Raw genomic sequence first — 20,509 nt, forward strand, 5'->3', positions numbered from 1 at the left:
CAAAGGAACGACACACGTCTGCACTTCTGCACTAATCAAGAACAAGCTGTTTTCGGGTGGTAGGCGCGACGAGGCTGCCGCTCATTGTTGCTTCACACGCTATACCTTAGGTAGGCAAGCTTAAGGAGCTTTGACCATAATGTACCTGCCAACTAACCCACGTACATACGTAGGTACCTAGGTACCTAGTATGTATGTATTTGGGCAGTCCCTATATTAAATTGTTACTTATCACTTATCAATGCTCATAACCCATTCAAGTCATCCTCGATCTACATAGTAAATTCACAAGTCAACAATTGTCTTCACCAGTATGTATATAGGTATTCACTCTTTCGGGTTCTATCTACGAGATAGTATAAAACCTCTAATAGTATCTCACTACTAACACTTCGTCTTCTTGGCATAAAAAGCAATAGGGAATACCTCCCGTAGGAAACATATCAGGTAGGTTAGGTACCTAGGTAGGTAATCTTCTCTTACATCACCAACATAATATTTTCTCAATTCCATTTATCACATTAACCCCTAGCAAATTGCGTTTTCTTAAAGGACATAGCTCCCCATTTTATTATACGTATACCTACCTAGGTATGTTTGATTACATATTAAATATAATATGTACCTATATATTCCCTTTATTATTTACACCTCCAACTTCCACACCAGTCTGTAGGAACCATCAACTATTGTCCTTTATAGCCCCCGTCCACTTCGTGAAACCCAGTTACAGGTCCGGATTGCCACCCCATACCCTCAAGTTCTGACCTAGGTTGACCATGCGCTTCATACACTCGAGGTTCGCTCTGAGCTGGAGCTTCGTATACTGGCTGACCATATGCCTCTTGCGTAGTATATGGGGAGATGGGACTTGGTATTTGTGATGTGTGATTCTGACCGCGTAGCTCGGGCATCTGTGGAATAGGCGGCTGAGGATACCCACCATGGCCCTGAAGCTCCGGCGTATTGGGTGAGCTATATGCGGACACCGGCGAAACGTTGTCGACCCGGGTAGCTTCTTGGTTTTTTAGCACATCTAGATTTTGGCTACCATCAAGCTCGGGTTTCCCGCTGTATCCCGAGCCAATAGGTTGCGATACCGTCCCACTACCGTTCTGACCATACCTCCGTCGTCTCCAGAAGAAAAATGCTGCGAGTCCTATAAGCGCAAGAGCGGCCAAGACCCCAACTACAACTCCAACAATTGTACCCGTATTAGATTTATTAGTAGAATCGCTACTCGATACTCCAGACTCCAAAGGCCCTCCGCCGCCTTCGGAACTTGAACTTCCAGATCCCCCTGAAACCCCGGTCTCTTTCGGTCCAGAAGCCCCGCTGTTCGAAGTAGCCATTGTTTGCTCCACTATCGCGGTTATTATTTATATAAAATAAACAACCACGTATTTGACTTACAAGATTCGGTAACTCCAGCTGGAGTTGTTAGCCCTTTGGCAGCACTGCAATATAGGTCAAACACTAGCAATGCTGAACTGACATCTTCAGTCGCTGTCGAATCACAAGAGTATTTCACATCGGAGGTGATGGCATTACTCATAAAGCCAGACATGCTACTTTTAAGACAAGCGCATGACGCGAGGGCCTTTGGACCATCGGGACAGAGATCATAGGTTTGCTTCGGAGATAAATGTCAGACGCCAAATAGCAATTCTATGCAGGATTTATGATCTTACACTTAATACTCCATACGACAATGCAGACTGTGCGCAAGGAGCCAGCGAGCTATATTCAGGTAGCGCGGTAATATGATATGTCACTACCCTATCCATCAACAAATATTCAAGTAAGACGAGAAGATGGTCCGTGACTTACTATCGCCAGGGGGGTCCGAAGTCGTTGGGAATGACGAGGTTCCTTTGATCAGCCCGCAGTAGCCTGAGAAAACGGCTTGTGCCGAGTCTATATCCTCAACATGTGATGAGCATGATGCTTTCACAGACTTGTTGATACCCTGACTGGCTAGCAAAGAATTCTGGTTCTTATTGCATACACATGTCGCAAGAAGGCTCGGCTCTGCAGGGCATAGATCATAAGTCTGCCCTCCCAATATTAGATGACATAACGATTATATCGATATCTAGGTCGAACTCACCATACTCCTATAACACGGTCAGGAGAAAGATCTTCAACAAATGCAAAGTCTAAACAAGAACTACAAAACTCACTGGACGATGTAAGACAATCCACTTGCGGCGCAAGGCGCGAGATCCTGCCACGCTGCAAAGTCGGTAATATATTGTGTGACCGGATTAGAAGGGGTTGGGAAGGGTGTAATTGAGGCCTGGTTACAGTATGCGTTAAACACGCTCGCCGCACTCGCTTGGTCTTCGGACGCAGTCGAACCACAACTACGGCTAACTGAACTCGAAATTCCCGTCGATATCGAGGCGAAGTTGTTGTTTTTCGTGCAAACACATGATTGGAGATCTGTTACAGCTTCGGGGCAGTTTTGATTTGTTTGCGCCTGGACATTCTCAGATACTGCGGACGCTGCACATGGAGCCTAAGTACAATCAGCACCATATTCGAGCAATAGGTCACTAGTTTGATCCGTATCTCCAGTCTTGTTATGTATTATGACATATAAGGTCACTCTAATAGATGAACATAAGAAATAATAACCCAAAAAAAGGTAACACTATTAGTGAAGAAGCCGAACTTACCAACACGGTGAAAATAGAAAGATCAGTAACATAAACAACCTCTTGCGCTCTCGCAAATGATGCACCTAGGCAAGCCCAAACGAGCAACGACCGTAGATGAGGCATTATTCCCACTTTTCATAACCAAGCCTAAGGATAGAAAACCTTAGGGGTAGGTGAAGATAGTAAGATGTGTAAAGGTAGACGATATAGCTTAAAAGCAAGAAATGGCTGACACAATACACCAAGATCCTAGCGCCGCGATCATCACAGGCAGCCAAACGTCGACTTTTCTATCGGTTTCTCGAGGGACCACTCCCTATCTATGCCACACCGCGTGCCCTTGTTCACGAAGCGCCATACCCCTGACAGCTGAAGACTGGCCACGCCCGCCTAGTACGTAAAAGAGCGACATTCTGCCCAGCTCGGGAAAAGCTGAAGGCTAGGGAAAATTGATGCAGCCACTAGTCACTGATGAATTATTAGCGGCGGTTTTGAGATAAATGAGCTGCCATTCAGCATCCGCTAGCACCAACTTCATGGCAGAAACGCCAAGATCTGATCCACTTACATGCTTCCTGTTTCTTTATTATAGTCGTACAAATATGAATAGTTTGAGAAAATGAGTCAATTGGCAGCTGGTTGGGGGTAAGTCTATCGGATTTTTCTTCAGCCATCAAGTCCCTTAATATATCAGTCAAAGTTGTATGACATTAAATTCTGATCCTTTAAGAAACAATGGGATAAAATACGAAGTGCTTGCTTATATAATCGGAATAAACCCCACGGACTTTGTAAACTACGGTGTGAAATATGATAACTGTAATGATTTTTTTCAATTTTTTTATCATCTATATACTTGAATCTATGGTTAATTAAACTCCCGCTCTAAATACGTGGTAAACCCGTCGTGTATAATTACCTGCCTTAGGTATGGATATGACATTATCTCATAGTTCTCGTCACAACAGTACAATAAGAAGTTCCAACGGCTGTTGGACTTGCCGACTGCGGCGCAAAAAATGTGATGAAAACCGTCCTGTATGTGACATGTGCGCCGCACTCCACATCACCTGCCACTACGATCAGGGCAAGCCAGAATGGATGGATGGAGGTGTGAGGCAGGAAGAGATGGCTAAGCGTCTCAAGCGCGAAGTTAAAGAAAATGCTCATCTCCGCCGTGAGGTCCGCGCGATCCACGTCCCGGGCGAGCTTCTTGCGACAACAACACCGGAAAGTCTCAACAGTGAAGTGGAAACACGCCCCGAGGCATCCGCTATCTGCCTCCAACGTGGGACTGATTGTAAACTTGTCAGCAAGGACATTCACGACAATGTATCATTTGGCCGATCTTGTACTGTTCTTATCACTTTCTACCTCGAAAACTTACTTCCATTCTTATTCCCATTCTACTGCCCTTCTCCCCTCGAGGGCGGTCGATCCTGGATCTTGGAGATGATGTTAAGCAGTCCAGTAGTACGGCAGGCCACTTTATGTCAATCTTCATACTTCTTCTCCCTCGCCCAGGGAACAGCTAATCACGATGCAGTTTGGGAGGCGGTACTCTCGCAGACTAGAGATGCATTTGGGGTGCTTAGACAATCACTACAGGTTATCGATGGCTCAAGTATCACAGAACATCTACACGGCGCTGTGCGGATTATGGCAAGCGTCATGCAAATACAGCGTTTCGTGATTACTGTTTTATGCTTCAATAACTGCCAAGCACATCTAAACGCTGGCTTGGCTCTTTTCAAACAACTTCTAGAGAGTCCTGGCCCAGTCGAATCGGCAGGGCCTAGTTCAAATTTCAACACTGTCGTAGACCGTCTAGGGCCGCCGACATGGATTTCGCCCGCTCAGGATGTCAAAGTTCAAAGTGCCGAGCAGGCCGCTTTTCGTTTCTCGTCTGCCCTTTTGATCTTCGATGACATTATTGCTAGCACGGTTCTTCAAGAGCAGCCTAGACTTTACGAGTATCAACACTGCCTACTGAGTGATGCCAATGGCATCGATCCCCTAGTCAATCTTGAGACAGTTGTAGGATGTCAAAATTGGGTGTTATTACAGATTAGTGAAATTTCCGCGCTTGATGCATGGAAGAAGCAGTGCAAGGCAGCAGGAAACCTCGATGTCATAGACCTAGTCCGTCGCGCTACGGCTATAAAGGACTTCTTACAAACTAATCTTATTCGACTTGAAACCGAATCGTCGGCCATTGCACAAAGTGGCAGTAACTTATTAGATGTCTTCAACGTATACTATTACCATCAATCAAAGACATCCGGTTGCCAGAGTCGTTTGACTACACGGGTCTGGGCTCATGCGGCCTTGCTTTATCTCAGCATTGTTGTTTCCGGGTGGCAGCCCGCCAGCGTCGAAGTACGTTACCATGTTGATCGAGTCATCGGCATTTTAACACATGCAACATCGCCAACAACGTTGCTGCGTACGATGGTGTGGCCATTCTGCGTGGCAGGCTGTCTCGCAGAGCCGTCGCAGGAAGCTCATTTGCGCGAAATGGTGGCCGTGTTGCAACCGCCAAGCATCTTCGGCACGGTACGCAAAGCGCTTGAGATCATGGAGGATGTATGGCGCAACAGAGACGCAGGTAATTCTGCAAGCCGCGACCTTGCTACGTGCTTTAGAAGTCAAGGTGAACTAGTATTACTTGTTTAAAAACAGTAAAAAAAAAACTGTAAGTGTCAAAATCTCTTTAGGGTACGGAATTTAGTCATTTACATTGACATAGACTTCAACAACTATGAAGATTCACTAAGTCCTCATTCCAGTCCGATCTGGTTACTTAAACTGGACATAACCCTTGTCCTTCACAAACGTGGCATGCCATGGCACATTTCCCTCATGATTTGCCAACTGCGCAAAGAATTCACCATGCGCAGCACCATCGAGCGCAAGCCCCTTACTCTTGCCATCTCCTTGGCGCTCATCAGCATAGAAGAATCTAACGGGCAGATGATGTTAGAAATACTCCAGACAGAACATTTTCTTTTCCTTAGAGGACTTACCGGAACCCCTGAGAGGAATATACACTGTCCGCAACACCGACCCAAAATGCCGATGCTGATTTGCCCATACCAAGATCTACCATAAGGGGCACTGGAACGACAGAGACGTTCAAAATGTTGCCGGTGTATATAAATGTCTTTTTAGCCTCCTTGGGCAACGTTGCCCATCCAATGACAGCCTGCTGGGCTGCGACGTAGGGACTAACAGTGTTGACGTTGAGATCCGATACGATACTGTCCGATGGGATCGAAAAAATGGAGTCCTTCTCGGGAGGGTTCGTAAGTGCTGCTGCGTTGTAGACAACAACACTAGGAGCTGTCTTAAACTCGGTCTTGACCGCATCGAACAGCGCCGGGACTGAGTCGGGCTTGGTGAAGTCCGCTTTGAGTGAGAGAAACCCTTCGGCGGTTTTGGAGCCAGTGCCGCTCCTGGAAGCGATAGCAACTTTATAGCCGTTGCTAGCGAATTTCTGAGCGACAGAGGCGCCGACTCTGGGCCCAGCTCCGAGAATAAGTGCAACGTTTCCCGACATTGTGTTTTTGATAGTTGGCGATAAAGACGAATCTTAAGGCTCTAAGTTTATAGAGAAGCTAAGATATAAGATGAAAGATGGACTTATCTCGAAGTTGATATGCCCCCTATTTATATTTACCAGAATCTACGTTCAATCACGATACATCCGAACACTCCGCCATCTTTTACAAATTACGGATTTGTAATCCTACTATTCCGAAGTGCGAGGTCAAAGGTCTAATAGGACGAATGTCATCATATCAACCCATCAACCCATCATGTAGAGAGTATGAGACCAACCCAATCGTCTAGGTTGTATTGCTACACCATCATCTGCAGTTCATCGAGACCCACAAGCCGCGCGCGAGGATCCATCAAATCGAATAAACTAAGAAAGATCCTAGTCAAGCCGCGCGCGATGGACCCTGCAAGCTTATTTCAGACCGCGCGGGGAGAGCTCCTCGTCCAGATATATAACCTATTCGTAATCCAAAAGAGCCGTGATTGGATGCAATGGACCTGGCTTATTAGGTAAATAAACTTCATCGCGCGCGGGAGTGTCTACCCTACAGGATATTGAATCTCTAACATGCATGATCGGCCCTTCGCATTGTATATCATCTTAGCAGTTTTCTAAACTTCTATACTCTGTATATTTAAACAATGTATTTGTCAGCTCGCGGTCCGAGTGATTCGAATATGCCACATCTGGCCGCTTCTGTTCATAAGACTTATGAAAGTCAAGGAAAGGCTAGGTTAGACATCGCCCGTCATGTCCTTGGCGTTGCCGTCCAATAATTTTGTTGTTCGATCAAGGTACATATATTTTGCTATTCTCCTTGTAACTTTATCCATACTGCTCATCTACCGCACCACTCAGTCATACACAAATAGTATTTGGCAAGCTATCAATATACGATTAGATAATATGGCTGGTTCCTCGTATATAGATGGTCCTCCACGGCTTCCGGTGTACTTCCTCGGTATTGGCGGTCCCAACTTCATAGAAAATACGGCCCATCCTGCCTACACCAAGCTGGTCGAAGTCGGACAGGAGATTACAACAAAAGTCAAACCCAAGGCCGTGGTCGTTTTCTCTGCCCACTGGCAAGCCGGCCCAAGCAAGATCCAGATCAATGTAGCCAAGAAAACGGATCTGATTTACGACTTTTACGGCTTCCCGTCACACTACTACGAACATGACTATCCCAACAAGGGAAGTCCCGAGGTTGCCGAGAGGGTTATTGAGAAGTTATCGGACGCTGGTATTGAAGTTGAAAGAGTTAAACGAGGTCTTGACCATGGCGTATGGGTAGGGTTTATGGCTGGTAAGCTATGTCATGTCTCTTATATATCATCCAGGTATGTTTTGCTACTAATTCGATGCCATGTCAGCGTTTGATCCAAAACGGAACCCATTAGATGTACCCATTGTGCAAGTTTCGCTATTCGATAACGAAGACACCGATCAACATTACCGCGTGGGACAGATATTAGAAAGTTTACGGGACGAAGGCATTTTGATCATCGGTGCGGGGATGGCCGTTCACAATCTTCGTGATTTCAGAGCCAACAGGGCTAGCGACCAAACCATGCCGTAAGAAAGCCCTGCTAACTATACCAAGCCGATTATACTTCTGCTGACGCAGTTTAGTTACGCCTTTACATTTGATTCGGCACTGAAGGAGGCTGCTGCCGCGAAGCCAGAAGAGCGTCGGGAGAAGATGCTCACTTTGATGAAGCGTGATGATGCCAGGAAAGCGCATCCGACCTTGGACCATATCCTTCCGATGCATATTGTTGCAGGTGCTGCAGGTTCTGATGTTGGCGAACAACTATGGACTCTACCTGAAAAGAGTTTGAGTTGGGCACAGTACCGGTTTGGTAAAGTTCCGTCGGCGTAAAATAGCGCTGACATCAAACAATTTGGATGTCGAAGGGGTTTCCTAGTTGTGGTGTATATATTTGTAGTCTTCATAGGATCTAAAACCTAATTCAGATATTGGGTGTATTGCTATGTAAAAGCGAGGTCGAAGAAATTTAATTTTTATTTCCCTGTATCAAGTATCTCCTAGCACCCTCTACTGAGTAAGAAATAAACCTTGAATTAGATATTCAACTTGAACAAATGTTTCTATTCCTATAAATAACGAGCGTTCAAGTGTCATACTGCCCTAGCGGGTGAAATTATGGACTAAAGATATAAATAAGGCTGTTTATGAAGGTGAATCTTTTGCCGTCTCGAGAACACTGACGTGAGATATAACCAAGTTACTAAAACCTAACACAACCTTTTGCTCATTATACAAGTCCCTCTATCACCTCTACGACTCGATCTGGTTGGTTAATGAATGGGCTATGTCCAGCTGAGCACCTCTCAACCTTCATGCCTGATATTCCGGCCGCTAGATTCTCTTGTATGTGCGGAAGCATTGCCATGTCATTCTCGCATATTAGGAACGTTCTTGGGATGATAAGGTCGGAAGCAACGAACTCGACTGGCGTTTCGAGGGCGTCTTGCGAAAACGGTAGCAAGGCATCGAAGCATTTTTCGGCTACATCATCCGGGAGATCATTGTAAAAGTCTTGCTTCGCTTCATCACTGGCGAAGCATGTTTTATTCTATATATTTTCCTGGGATTAGCTTCCTGAATGCTGTAATATATACATTGAGATTTGAAGACTGCGGTGCTTACCCTCTGATATGAAGGTTGATGTGTCATCCAAGATGGATATTTCCCCCCTAAGCATTGTAGGATATCCATGCCAGCTTGTGATACAGCAAAAGCGGCCATGAAAAGGATTGCCCGAAAGCCTCCTTTCTTACCACCATTTTTCCGTTCCTCGACGGTAAATCCGCTTGTAGCAGCACAACCAGGAACACCTCCGTAGGAGTGACATACAACGATGAATTCCTTACCATTGTCCATGTGCGGTTCTACTGTCTTGTGTATCACTGCAACATCATCCTTCCACGTTATTCCAACCTGGGAACTACAGCTTGGCAGAGGTGGAATGAAGACCTCGTATCCCTGTGCTTCCAGCTTTACCTTCAGTGAGTGATAATGATCAGGCTTATGGAACCCTCCTACGACGACAATAACCGCAGGCTTCAACATTTCTATCGTAGAAAAATGTTCACAAGCTTCCTGTGTTGTTAAGTGCTTTAGTATTGGAAGGTATAGAATGGGTATTAGGTGCAGTCTTGAACTGGGTGAGTGAACCACAATAGCGAGTGGAGATAAATATATAGGCGAGGAAATAAGGAGCGAAGCGTGCGGTAGCATAGACATAAACATACTAGGATTAAAAAAACCCGCCTGTACATAATATCAGAAGCCACATGTCTTATAGGCGAACAGTGTGTAGTGCAGCGTCTAAGATATACTGGTAGAGTATCGTATTGGCTATTTCTAGGTATATTAACTATATGACCTATCATAAAACACCCATGTTGGAGTTAGTAAATGGGAGAATGGGATAAAGGAAACTCCAGTGTGAAGGGTAGTAATCGTCCCTAACAACAATATTTTATAAGACCTGTTAATAATTGGGGGCTAATATCGAGCAACGAAAGCTCCTAGGTTAATTGTTTGTATCCTAGTTTAGGATAATATGTACTACTATAGGATATCCATTTGTAGTTGAGCGTCAAAATCTGGGGTATGGTTACGAGAGGGAAAATTAATTTAATATCCTTATTGGAGACTGTGTCACACAGAAAAGCATCTCTACTTGTTGACGTGTGGGTTGGGTTGTATTGACTAATCCCCTATTTCTCTTGACATTCTTACATCCACAATTCCCTAAAATCCTATTCGAGTACACTAACAATAGGCACTAAATTGAAGTGCCTCATTTGCGTATTGTTGTTTTTATATTCAATCTAAAGTATGAAGAGAAATGTAGTTGATCAAGACAGGGAACTAAGAAGTATCATGCCAATCCTATGGTCCTATGGGTTGTATTTATATCCATTGGCACGTGACTAAATAAGTATTGCCGACTTCGCTCCAAGAGGTATTAGTTATCTTATTACCATGATCCATGATACATTCCATCAACTACATCGCATATTTCATTATTTCCAACTAGGCTTCATCTCCATAGATGATTAATGTCTCCATCATGGCTTATGTAACACGCAATCCATTAGCTATGCGTTGCCGTGTAAGCCGTCTTACACCTACTACCCAAGTCCAGCTTCATACGGGTTGTCGATTATCTGCGCGGGTTCTGCAAGCCTTCTTACCGTCTACATTGTCGCGATGTTTTAGCACTCAAACTACTGACCGACAGGATAACCACCTTACTACCCTAAAAGTGCAAAAGAGCAGACTAATGGATGCATTGCATCATACGTGCTCTTTCGGGACGGGCAAGCGATGGGGAAGGCAAGTCCGATTCTGAACTTGATATTCCTGCAAAGCAACATACTTATATCACACCAATTATAGTGCGTCGACCGAGACAGGCATGTCACGGCTTGCATTGAGCGACTCAGACAAGCAAGCTCGGGATTGGTTCGTCAAGACAACCAAGGCTTTGGGATGCAACGTCACTGTTGATACTATGGGTAACATATTCGCTATCCGTTCTGGTCGACGTGAAGGACCGGCGACGTTTGTTGGATCTCATCTCGATACGCAGCCGAGCGGTGGCCGTTATGATGGGATCCTCGGGATTTTAGCTGGTATCGAGATGCTCAATGTACTACAGGAACATAAGGTAGAGACCGAGTTCCCAGTTGGTGTTGTAAACTGGACTAAGTATGTCTGGCCCTATGTCGGGGTTTTTGCTACCCCAAATCGGGCTAAGTCTTGAAGAGAAATCGGACTAATGGGTTACAATAGCGAAGAAGGCGCTCGATTTCCGATCAGCATGATGTCTTCAGGGGTATGGGCTGGAGAGATCGCCCTCGACCGCGCTCATAATACTCAGGAGGTAGGCGGGGGTACTGCAACTGTAAAGTCTGAATTAGAACGAATTGGATATCTCGGTTCCACACCAACGAGCCATCGGAGCACCCCCATGGCCGCTCATTTTGAACTCCATATCGAGCAAGGCCCAATCTTAGAAACAGAGAAACAGAAGGTCGGAGTTGTAAAGGGGGTTCAAGCATATAAGTGGTTCACCGTCGACATTCACGGACGAGGTACTCAATCCGTGCCTATTTCTAGGAAATGAAAAAACCAAGCGGTTCTGAGCTGACTGTATGGGACTACCAGATGCACACACAGGTACTACGCCTCTAAAAAGCCGTGCTGATGCGATGCTGCTTGCAGCACGCTTGATCACTCATTCGCATCGCCTAGCAACTGCGCATTCCGCAGTTGCTTCGACAGGTATCCTAACATTAAGCCCCGGCAGCACAAATACGATTCCTGGACACGTGAGCTTTACGCTTGATATCCGCGCGCCTGCTGATGCTACCGTCGATGCCATGGAGGCTGATCTAAAACGGGACTCTGCAGCGCTGGCTGCGGGCAATGATATCGGGGGACTTCTCGCTAACTCGACGCCAGGGAAGCCGCTAAATGTCGAATGGCGAACGGACTTTGTCTCTCCTGCCACGATATTTCACCCAGACTGTATTGCCGTTGTAAGAGCTTCCGCCGAGGCGGTCACCGGTAACAGTAGTTTAGTGCGGGATATGACTAGCGGAGCCGGACATGACAGCGTATACGCTAATCGGCGATGTCCGACGAGTATGATATTCGTTCCGTCGAAGAACGGTGTTAGCCACAACCCCGAGGAGTACACCAGCCCCGAAGATTGCACAATAGGTGCAGATGTTCTTTTGCAGAGTGTACTGAGATATGACCGTATGAGGGCCGACGGTAAGGGCCAAGTTGTCTAGGTCTCTTCATGGGAGAATGTAAATATCAAAGCTGACATGACTAACGTTTCCATGTATTGGTATGGAGGCCACCGCAACCACTATTAATCCAGTATATAACACCCGGTAATGATTGACTTTATGACATGGGCATTATACTGCTTAAATGTTATTTTGGGCTGTTTCTATTCTTGGAGGGCTCGGTGTTTGAAATATTTACAATAGGGGCTATATCGGCTCAACCGAGGGGGATGCCCTTGGGATATTGTAATTCTGATGATGCTGCTATGGCATCATATAGGTCTGGACAATCTAAAGACATTGTCTACGACATGGCTGCATATTCTTGATTATGACTGTAAGGACGTGCTTAAGCTTTAGCTTGAGGGGGGGCGAACTGAGCAAAACTTTATATGCCGTGGCGGGGATATTGTGGTTTTTTAAATATTAGATATGTATAAAACTCAGTCTTTCATTTGTCTGACGTTCAAGTTAATGCGCTTGTTCCGCATCCATCCTTTCCATTCTTGAAACTTGTCGCCTTCTGCCGGCCAATCGGCTAAGAAATCTGGACAGGTGCCTTTAAGAACCTTTGGTACACCATGCCAAGCATATCGTGATTCTTGGGTCATGTAGATGGCATCTCCGGATCGTAGTCGCAGAAGAAGGTATGGCTTCTCGGAAGCTTCTCTACCGGTCGACGTGTGTTTATAGCCATTTGGCGCGATCATGAATAATGCATCACAGCCTATGCTGAGACTTACAAGACCCTTGTCTGATTCCTCACTAACATCTCGATGCATCATCATCGTGTCTCCCGGGCTATAAAAGTTGACAATAGCAGCCTGGGCAGCAGTATCTGGGAAGAGAGTCTGAAGGAAATTGGCAATATCATGAGGAAAATTAGGAGGAGCTTGGTTAGGATATTCTCGATTGGTCCAATCGTATTGCCCCCCGAGCGTAACCCAAGATAACCGCCGTTCAAGGACTTGCTTGATAGACAGCGACTTGTGAACAGTGGGGTCTTTTGGCAGGAACTTCGCAGATGCTTCTGGAGAGTAAGAGAAGAAAGACCGGGAATCAATATCTGCCTTATCTTGTCCTTCTAAATAAGGAAGATCATAGTGTAAGTGTAAGTTAGTCTGGTGGGTAGGATTGCTTAGATCCCTATGAACCATGCGGTATAACAATGCTTTCTGCGTTCTTGGGGGTATTAAGGAGGGAAATATAAGCAAGCCTGTAATCTAGTATGAGAAAAATGGCTATAATAGTAAGGGAGCAGGCTTACCTGGGAGTAGAGGATGGAAATAGAAAGGGGCATCTTCAATGGTTTGATTTCCATCCCAGTTACTACCTTCGAGTTGCTTAAAAGAAGTCGTGAGATTTTCACTTGGGATATGACCTGCTAGCTTGAATGCGCCCACAGTGTTCGGGGGGTGTAGCTCATCTATGTCTGGATGACTCGTGAATTCCTCATGGTTAGTCCTCGAATATTTTTTCCACGTAGCCTTGAGCTCTTCATCTGGTTGCTCATGAGCGTCCAGGTCAAGAGTCATAGTGGGCAAAGACGTAGGAATGTCCGTGTTGATATATTAGATAATATTTGTTTCTAGAGTTAGTGTTTTTAGATTTAGGAAGTTTGATCATGACATTTTTCATGCTCGGATGCCCCTGTCACTTCCATTGTATGTATGTGAAAATATTAGGTACATTATAGCGATAAGATACGGAAGGGCATTATGTACCTGCATGCGGGTTTGACGCCGAAAAGATACACTGATGTATGTATATCAGGTACACTGGGCACTTGTAATATAGCAGACGTGTACATGTATCGTAGTTGCTTATATAACCGTGCATTAGCGGCCTGAACCCCGAGCCACAAACGCGATTTAGCTTTGTTAGCCACAAAGTCGGCGCGTGTCAAAAAGTTACCTCCTATGAAACCCACTGTTTACCTGTATTATGGGAAAACATCCACACTCATGAGCTGTAAAATCCCAATCCCAATTTCAACCCACATACTGCCAACAACCCTTCTACCGATTCTCGCAGCAAACTGAACTTCGTGCAGTACTTAACACATCCCCGGTACCAAATGGAGTTTTAACGGACTGCGAGATCGTACAGGATCAACTCTGTCCGCTCCTTTTGATACACTCACAGGCAACGTTTGTTCTAGTTATCCTCGTCGAGATTCTCTCCCACTATTGCCCCTCGTTTTCTGTTGTTACCCCCCAACTCGCACCACTATTCAAATACTTGAGTAAATAGCAACCGAGTTCAACTTCTTTGGTGCAGGTTACCCCCCCGGAATCAGAGATTCCCATAATCATTCAACACCTCTCCTCCAATCCAAATTTTGTTTCTTACATTCCTTCGATCCAATTCAGTCCCAGGTGCAGTAGTAGCCGTTCTTAAAAATGGATAACTACCAGAAACTTGAGAAGATTGGCGAAGGTAAGCCTAACTTTTACGTGTCAATCTTCAAACTCGCTATTTGCTAAACCAAAACTACTTCTAGGCACTTATGGTGTCGTCTATAAAGCCCGAGACTTGGCCCATGGTGGCCGTATCGTCGCATTGAAGAAGATTCGTCTCGAATCTGAGGATGAGGGTGTTCCTAGTACCGCCATCCGAGAGATCTCTCTGCTCAAGGAGATGCGTGACCCCAACATCGTCAGACTGTTTAACATCGTCCATGCCGAGGGCCACAAGCTCTACTTAGTCTTCGAGTTTCTCGACCTGGATTTGAAGAAGTACATGGAGGCGCTTCCCGTCAGCGATGGTGGTCGCGGTAAAGCCCTACCTGAAGGTTCGGGGCCCGAACTGGGACGCCTTGGACTGGGTAGTAGCATGGTTCGCCGATTTATGACACAGCTTTGCGAAGGAATACGATACTGCCATAGCCACCGAATTTTGCACCGAGATCTCAAGCCGCAGAACTTGTTGATTAACCGTGACGGGAACTTGAAGCTTGCCGATTTTGGGTTGGCGCGTGCTTTTGGAGTGCCCCTTAGAACATACACCCACGAGGTTGTTACGCTCTGGTACCGAGCTCCGGAGATTCTGCTTGGTGGTCGCCAGTACTCCACAGGTGTTGACATGTGGTCCGTAGGCTGTATCTTTGCAGAGATGTGCACTAGGAAGCCGTTGTTCCCCGGAGACTCGGAGATCGATCAGATTTTCAAGACCTTCCGGTAAGTATACCTTTTCAATGATGTCTGATTGCTCATTGCTCATTGCATTTTTAGCTTGTTGGGTACTCCTACTGAGGAGGTATGGCCTGGAGTTACTTCTTACCCTGACTTCAAAGCTTCGTTCCCTAAATGGATACGTGACCATTCGACGGTCCTGTGCTCGAACCTCGATGACAATGGCCTCGATCTTCTAGAAGCTCTTCTCGTATACGATCCAGCCGGTCGAATATCTGCTAAGCAAGCTTGTCACCACCCTTATTTCAGTGATATACCTCGCCAGCCGACCCGGTATGGAAGTAATGGACATGCTTAAGTTATAGTTCGTCTTGCCGAATGAGCTAGGCATCTTACGACTCGTACAAAGCAGAATATGCTTACTTATACGGAGCATCAGTATTGCCTTTCAGGATACGGCGACTCGGGCATTAATCAACATCAACAATACTATGTAACACTATCATCAGATATGTTCTTTATCAGGAACATCCCGTGTCTCCTATGCCTCGAGCGGATCTGTGGAGGAAGTATCCTCTTCCTCAGTTTTCCCATGTTTTCGCAACCTATGCAGTCCACGGACGATGACTTTACATGGCGTTGGGAGGAGGGACTCGGCATTTGAGAGGAGTCAGGAAGGAAAGGGAACTATGCATAAGAATGGCCTCTTTTTCTCCTATGGGGTTATGCATACGGCGGCATGATGATCATAGGTCCTCGGATCTTCTCGCCGGACCGGAAATGCCCCCTTTTTTGTTTTCTTTTGTCTGAACTCTGAATTAGTTGCTTGGCTTCAGAGATGATGTATTTGCCGTCGTATACCTAGGTAGGATGAAGCAATTGAGATTTGTTACATTCTCCGCTTGATGGGCTTAATGATTCCGTTCTTATGCATAAGGTAGGTAAGTACCCTATAAGGGCTTACCCATAATGTGTAAAAATGCCCTGTAGGCACATATTCTTTATACATGCATCAAAGCTAGGGCCCACATATGCAGAGTTCGAGATCTTAGGTACCTAGGTAGCTACCGACTGCCGGATACCTGGGCCCGGGCCAGGGCACACCGTAAGGTGACATGAAGCTAAGGTACCTAATTCAAAATGTATCTCTTAGCTGAAAAGAAAGATTACGTAAACTTTTAAATTGATCGAAACTCGGGCCGCGTCGCGCGCCACGGATTCTTCGACAACCAACATTTTACTAAAACTTCTGAGGCAACGCGCATTTATGTCTGATCGTTCCCATCTTAGTTTAATTGACGTAAATTTTATGCCGACATGCGAATTACAATCCCAATTATCGAGTCACCATGCGCATCATTAAGCCATCATGGCTGAGCCATAGAGGTATGGGACCTATATTTATTGATGAGCTTTCTGGAGACAGAGAAAAACAAGGCTGATTATTTTTGAAGGCGAACAGAAAGACTTCGAAGTCTATAGCTGCCACATATCGCCTGATGGAAAGCGACTTGCAACAGCTGGTGGAGGTATGTTTTTAGCAATACTTGATCATTACTAGCTTTATTTGCGCCGATATCTTACCTGCTTTAGATGGTCATGTTCGAGTTTGGTCGACCGAATCTATCTACAATGCCGACGATCCTTCCTACACGAAGCCGAGGCAGCTCTGCCATATGAGCCATCATCTCGGCACTATTCATTCTGTGCGATTCTCACCCAATGGCCGCTACCTCGCATCGGGGGCGGATGACAAGATCATATGTATATACCAGCTTGAGAGTGGTCCGCCTACTATCGCGCCTTTCGGAACGAACGAGCCACCACCTGTCGAGAATTGGAAGACTTCAAGGCGACTCATAGGGCATGACAATGATGTCCAAGATCTTGCATGGTCTTACGATGGCTCGATTCTTGTCTCTGTAGGTCTTGATTCCAAGGTCGTCATCTGGTCGGGACACACTTTCGAGAAGCTCAAGGTGCTTGGAAATCATCAAAGCCATGTGAAGGGTATTACTTTCGACCCTGCCAATAAGTTTTTTGCTACCGCTAGCGACGACCGATCTATCAAGATTTTTCGCTTTACTCCTCCCGCCCCTAATGCGACCCAACATGATATGGTTAATAACTTTCAACTCGAGACCACTATTAGCTCTCCCTTCAAATCATCCCCACTAACTACCTATTTCAGAAGGTGCTCATGGTCACCTGATGGTAATCATATTGCTGCAGCTAATGCGGTCAACGGTCCCGTAAGTTCGGTCGCTATCATTGAGCGAAGTAGATGGGACAGTGAAATCAACCTGATCGGTCACGAAGGTCCTACGGAAGTGTGTATGTTCTCTCCTAGGTTATTTCATACGAAAAAACCTGTGGAGAATGGAGCGACTAATGGCCATTCTGGGGGGACTTTGGTGACGGTGATAGCATCGGCCGGCCAAGACAAGACATTGAGCGTCTGGAACACGAATACGTCAAGACCTGTGGTGATTTTGCAGGATATGGCATCAAAATCAATATCAGACCTTGCCTGGACCCCTGATGGTCAAATTCTGTTTGCGTCGAGTCTCGATGGTGGTATTGTTGCAGTCAAGTTTGACACAGGAGAATTGGGCTGGGTGGCCAACTTGGAAGAGACGGACAAAGCCCTATCCAAATATGGTGCCTCTCGAAAAGCTATGGGAATAGCGGAAGATGTCGATGGACTTCAGCTTGAGAACCACAGCAAGGAAGGGGAGAGAAAAGGTGCCGAATCGCGAATGGGAGCGCTAATGGGGGACTTTCATCCGCTTCCTAAAGACGCTCCGCCTACAACGAATGGAGTTAAGAGTAGCGCCGCAACGCCGACTTTGCCACCGACAAATGGACAGACAGATGTCCAGCCAGAGAAAGAAAAGGCTCCCGTTGTAGAAGAGTCGGCCGATAAAGCTGCCGAGCGGGTGAATGAACTGAAATCCCGTGTAACTATTACTAAGGATGGGAAGAAAAGAGTTGCACCTATGCTCATCTCGTCATCTGGGACCGGTCAGTCATCACTTCCCCAGAGCCAGCTGGTGGGATCTAGCTCCTCCAAAGCTGCACAAAACGATGCGCCACAAACGATACTAGATCTTTCGAAGCCATACGATGGACTACCAGAGGGGGGTCTAGCGGCTATGCTTCTTGGGAATAAAAGGAAAGCGATTGCGTCAGAGGGTGAAGATGATGATGAACCTCCAAACAAGCGATCAGCTTCCGGTCCAAGGACTATAGTGAGAAATGGAGTAGAAGGTCTTGAACCCGCGACTCTCGAACCGCCCAAGCATGGTCTTATACCAACCCCTGAATATCTCCGACCAGCCATCCTTAATCCCTCTATCGCAGTTTCTCAAGTCCGTCTAGCAGTACCTAAAGTTAGGTCACATATTATCCGTCCATTAGAACGGGGTGTTCTGCAGGATGAAAGTAGCGTAGAGGAGGCATCAAAAGTGCCCGAAAACGTCATCTTAGAAGCAAAGAATCCGGTATCGATTCGAGATCCCTCTCATATCACTGCCACAAAGCGTGGTAGTCTACTGTGGCAAGACTATCTTCCACGGGCCATTATTCTTGTAACTGGTAGCAAGAGATTCTGGGCTGCGGCATGTGAAGATGGCAGCTTATATACTTGGACTCCCGCAGGCCGTCGATTGATAAATGCGATGGTGTTGGAATCCCAGCCGGTGATTCTGGAGTGTCGCGATTGGTGGTTGCTTTGTATTACAGCGGTTGGTATATGTCATGTTTGGAATATTAAGACACTATCCTCGCCCCATCCGCCGGTATCGCTTGCGCCTGTATTGGAGATTGCCATCAGCTCGCTCCAGACACATGGTGCCATGCCGGGTCCTGGTGTTACATCTGCGCATTTAAACTCCAGCGGCCATATTGTAATCACCCTTACAAATGGTGACGGATATTATTATTCCCCGACAATGTACTCCTGGCAACGACTTTCGGAATCATGGTGGGCTGTGGGTAGCCAGTACTGGAATAGCAATGACTCTTCAGTTGGGACTTTACAGTCTACTGCAGTTGGCTCTACATCTTCCAAAGACGGACAGAGTGATGGAGCGACTGTTTCTGCTGGCATCATTCCCTACCTAGAACGACACACAACGACCGAGTTCCTGCTGAAGGGGAGAGCATACACCTTACAACGCTTAGTCAAGACTTTACTATCCAGAGATGGGTTTGAGACCTTCGAGTCTAGCGTTAGTATTGCTCATTTAGAGAACCGAATTGCTGGTGCCTTGCAGTTGGGTTCGAAGGACGAATTCCGATTATATCTGTTCATGTATGCAAAACGGATCGGAGCAGAAGGGCACCGAGGGAAAGTAGAAGAGCTTCTCAACAGCTTACTGGGAGGTGTGCTACAAGATAAAAAGGGGGGTAATACAGGAGGCAATGGATGGTATAGTCAAGATGATGATATTTGCGGGTGGGATCGTAAGGACCTATTGAAAGGCGTTGTGATGATTCTAGGTAAGTCGTGTCAAATGTCAAACTTCGTCTTTTGGTTCAATACTAACTGTCACCCAGGAAAATTCAGGGAACTCCAACGTATTACTGTACAATATGCACGAATCCTTGAGCTCACGCATGAGGACGACATAACTGGCGACGCCATGATAGTGGAAACATGATGCAGCGTTTCTAGTAAAAGGGGGAGTTAGGTGGAGAATAAGGGGTATTCATTATTGGCTTCTAAGGCCTAGGTACCAACCCTCGTTGCCCTTAACTAATCTGATATCACTTTGTATTATAACCTCAATCCATGACTAAATAGGACTACAGAGTACAGTCTAGATGCTTATTTACCTTCTAGCAGTGTCTACTTTAATAGCGTCTATTTAGACGGTATGCGTGACCTAGAATCGGATAAGGGACATGTGACTAGTTCAGTGAATCGACCCCTGACCGGCATCTGACTGGTAGACTAGTGGTTCTTACGGTTCCTATGGTTCCCGTGAACTGCACTGAGGAAGTTACGTCCCATATGAAATGGGGGTATTTCCCTGACGTCCTATGACAGGTACAACTGGTTCTTAAGGTTGTTTGTTTCCGGCTAACTAGCAATCAATCATATCCAATCTTAAAATGAAATAGATGCGCTATATTTTCCTGAAACAACACCAAATGCCATAACGTCGTCAAAATCCTTTTTTCAAGTACAAACATTTGCCGTTATTTTCTTTCACTTTTCACTATTTTGCACTTCGTCCTACTAACTCTCCTTAAACAATTGTCTTTTAGGACAATTGACTACCACCTACCAAAGCATCTTTGCCTTG

The 20,509-nt window shown here is 45.9% G+C and overlaps 9 protein-coding genes across 9 annotated transcripts; 5 read left to right on the top strand and 4 right to left on the bottom strand.

The window, feature by feature from the left end:
* Positions 1–686: 686 nt before the first annotated feature.
* On the bottom strand, positions 687–2,786 carry GL218_07345 (uncharacterized protein; the record flags this gene model as incomplete). Its single annotated transcript, XM_033584095.1, has 7 exons — positions 687–1,363; positions 1,414–1,633; positions 1,692–1,774; positions 1,831–2,053; positions 2,111–2,117; positions 2,184–2,521; positions 2,682–2,786. The coding sequence occupies 7 exons, from the start codon at positions 2,784–2,786 to the stop codon at positions 687–689; spliced, it is 1,653 nt and encodes a 550-aa protein (XP_033432469.1).
* An 807-nt stretch (positions 2,787–3,593) lies between these two features.
* GL218_07346 (uncharacterized protein) lies at positions 3,594–5,339 on the top strand (the record flags this gene model as incomplete). The annotated part of the gene is made up of 1 exon (XM_033584096.1): positions 3,594–5,339. The coding sequence occupies one exon, from the start codon at positions 3,594–3,596 to the stop codon at positions 5,337–5,339; it is 1,746 nt and encodes a 581-aa protein (XP_033432466.1).
* A 123-nt stretch (positions 5,340–5,462) lies between these two features.
* GL218_07347 (uncharacterized protein) lies at positions 5,463–6,222 on the bottom strand (the record flags this gene model as incomplete). Its single annotated transcript, XM_033584097.1, has 2 exons — positions 5,463–5,625; positions 5,690–6,222. The coding sequence occupies 2 exons, from the start codon at positions 6,220–6,222 to the stop codon at positions 5,463–5,465; spliced, it is 696 nt and encodes a 231-aa protein (XP_033432467.1).
* A 909-nt stretch (positions 6,223–7,131) lies between these two features.
* On the top strand, positions 7,132–8,107 carry GL218_07348 (4,5-DOPA dioxygenase extradiol; the record flags this gene model as incomplete). The annotated part of the gene is made up of 3 exons (XM_033584098.1): positions 7,132–7,531; positions 7,599–7,800; positions 7,858–8,107. 3 exons carry the CDS (start codon positions 7,132–7,134, stop codon positions 8,105–8,107), a joined length of 852 nt encoding a protein of 283 aa, XP_033432464.1.
* Positions 8,108–8,504: 397 nt separating this feature from the next.
* Positions 8,505–9,322, bottom strand: GL218_07349 (uncharacterized protein; the record flags this gene model as incomplete). Its single annotated transcript, XM_033584099.1, has 2 exons — positions 8,505–8,825; positions 8,900–9,322. 2 exons carry the CDS (start codon positions 9,320–9,322, stop codon positions 8,505–8,507), a joined length of 744 nt encoding a protein of 247 aa, XP_033432465.1.
* Positions 9,323–10,361: 1,039 nt separating this feature from the next.
* Positions 10,362–12,063, top strand: GL218_07350 (uncharacterized protein; the record flags this gene model as incomplete). The annotated part of the gene is made up of 4 exons (XM_033584100.1): positions 10,362–10,597; positions 10,661–10,972; positions 11,057–11,358; positions 11,432–12,063. The coding sequence occupies 4 exons, from the start codon at positions 10,362–10,364 to the stop codon at positions 12,061–12,063; spliced, it is 1,482 nt and encodes a 493-aa protein (XP_033432754.1).
* A 443-nt stretch (positions 12,064–12,506) lies between these two features.
* Positions 12,507–13,598, bottom strand: GL218_07351 (Alpha-ketoglutarate-dependent dioxygenase abh1; the record flags this gene model as incomplete). Its single annotated transcript, XM_033584101.1, has 2 exons — positions 12,507–13,279; positions 13,331–13,598. The coding sequence occupies 2 exons, from the start codon at positions 13,596–13,598 to the stop codon at positions 12,507–12,509; spliced, it is 1,041 nt and encodes a 346-aa protein (XP_033432717.1).
* An 867-nt stretch (positions 13,599–14,465) lies between these two features.
* On the top strand, positions 14,466–15,555 carry GL218_07352 (Cyclin-dependent kinase 1; the record flags this gene model as incomplete). The annotated part of the gene is made up of 3 exons (XM_033584102.1): positions 14,466–14,502; positions 14,567–15,242; positions 15,297–15,555. The coding sequence occupies 3 exons, from the start codon at positions 14,466–14,468 to the stop codon at positions 15,553–15,555; spliced, it is 972 nt and encodes a 323-aa protein (XP_033432755.1).
* A 991-nt stretch (positions 15,556–16,546) lies between these two features.
* Positions 16,547–19,861, top strand: GL218_07353 (Protein hir-1; the record flags this gene model as incomplete). The annotated part of the gene is made up of 4 exons (XM_033584103.1): positions 16,547–16,583; positions 16,652–16,726; positions 16,791–19,700; positions 19,758–19,861. 4 exons carry the CDS (start codon positions 16,547–16,549, stop codon positions 19,859–19,861), a joined length of 3,126 nt encoding a protein of 1,041 aa, XP_033432718.1.
* Positions 19,862–20,509: the final 648 nt, after the last annotated feature.

This window comes from Daldinia childiae (assembly GCF_008694065.1).
Source record: "Daldinia childiae strain JS-1345 chromosome Unknown Scaffold9, whole genome shotgun sequence".
NCBI lineage: Eukaryota > Fungi > Ascomycota > Sordariomycetes > Xylariales > Hypoxylaceae > Daldinia > Daldinia childiae.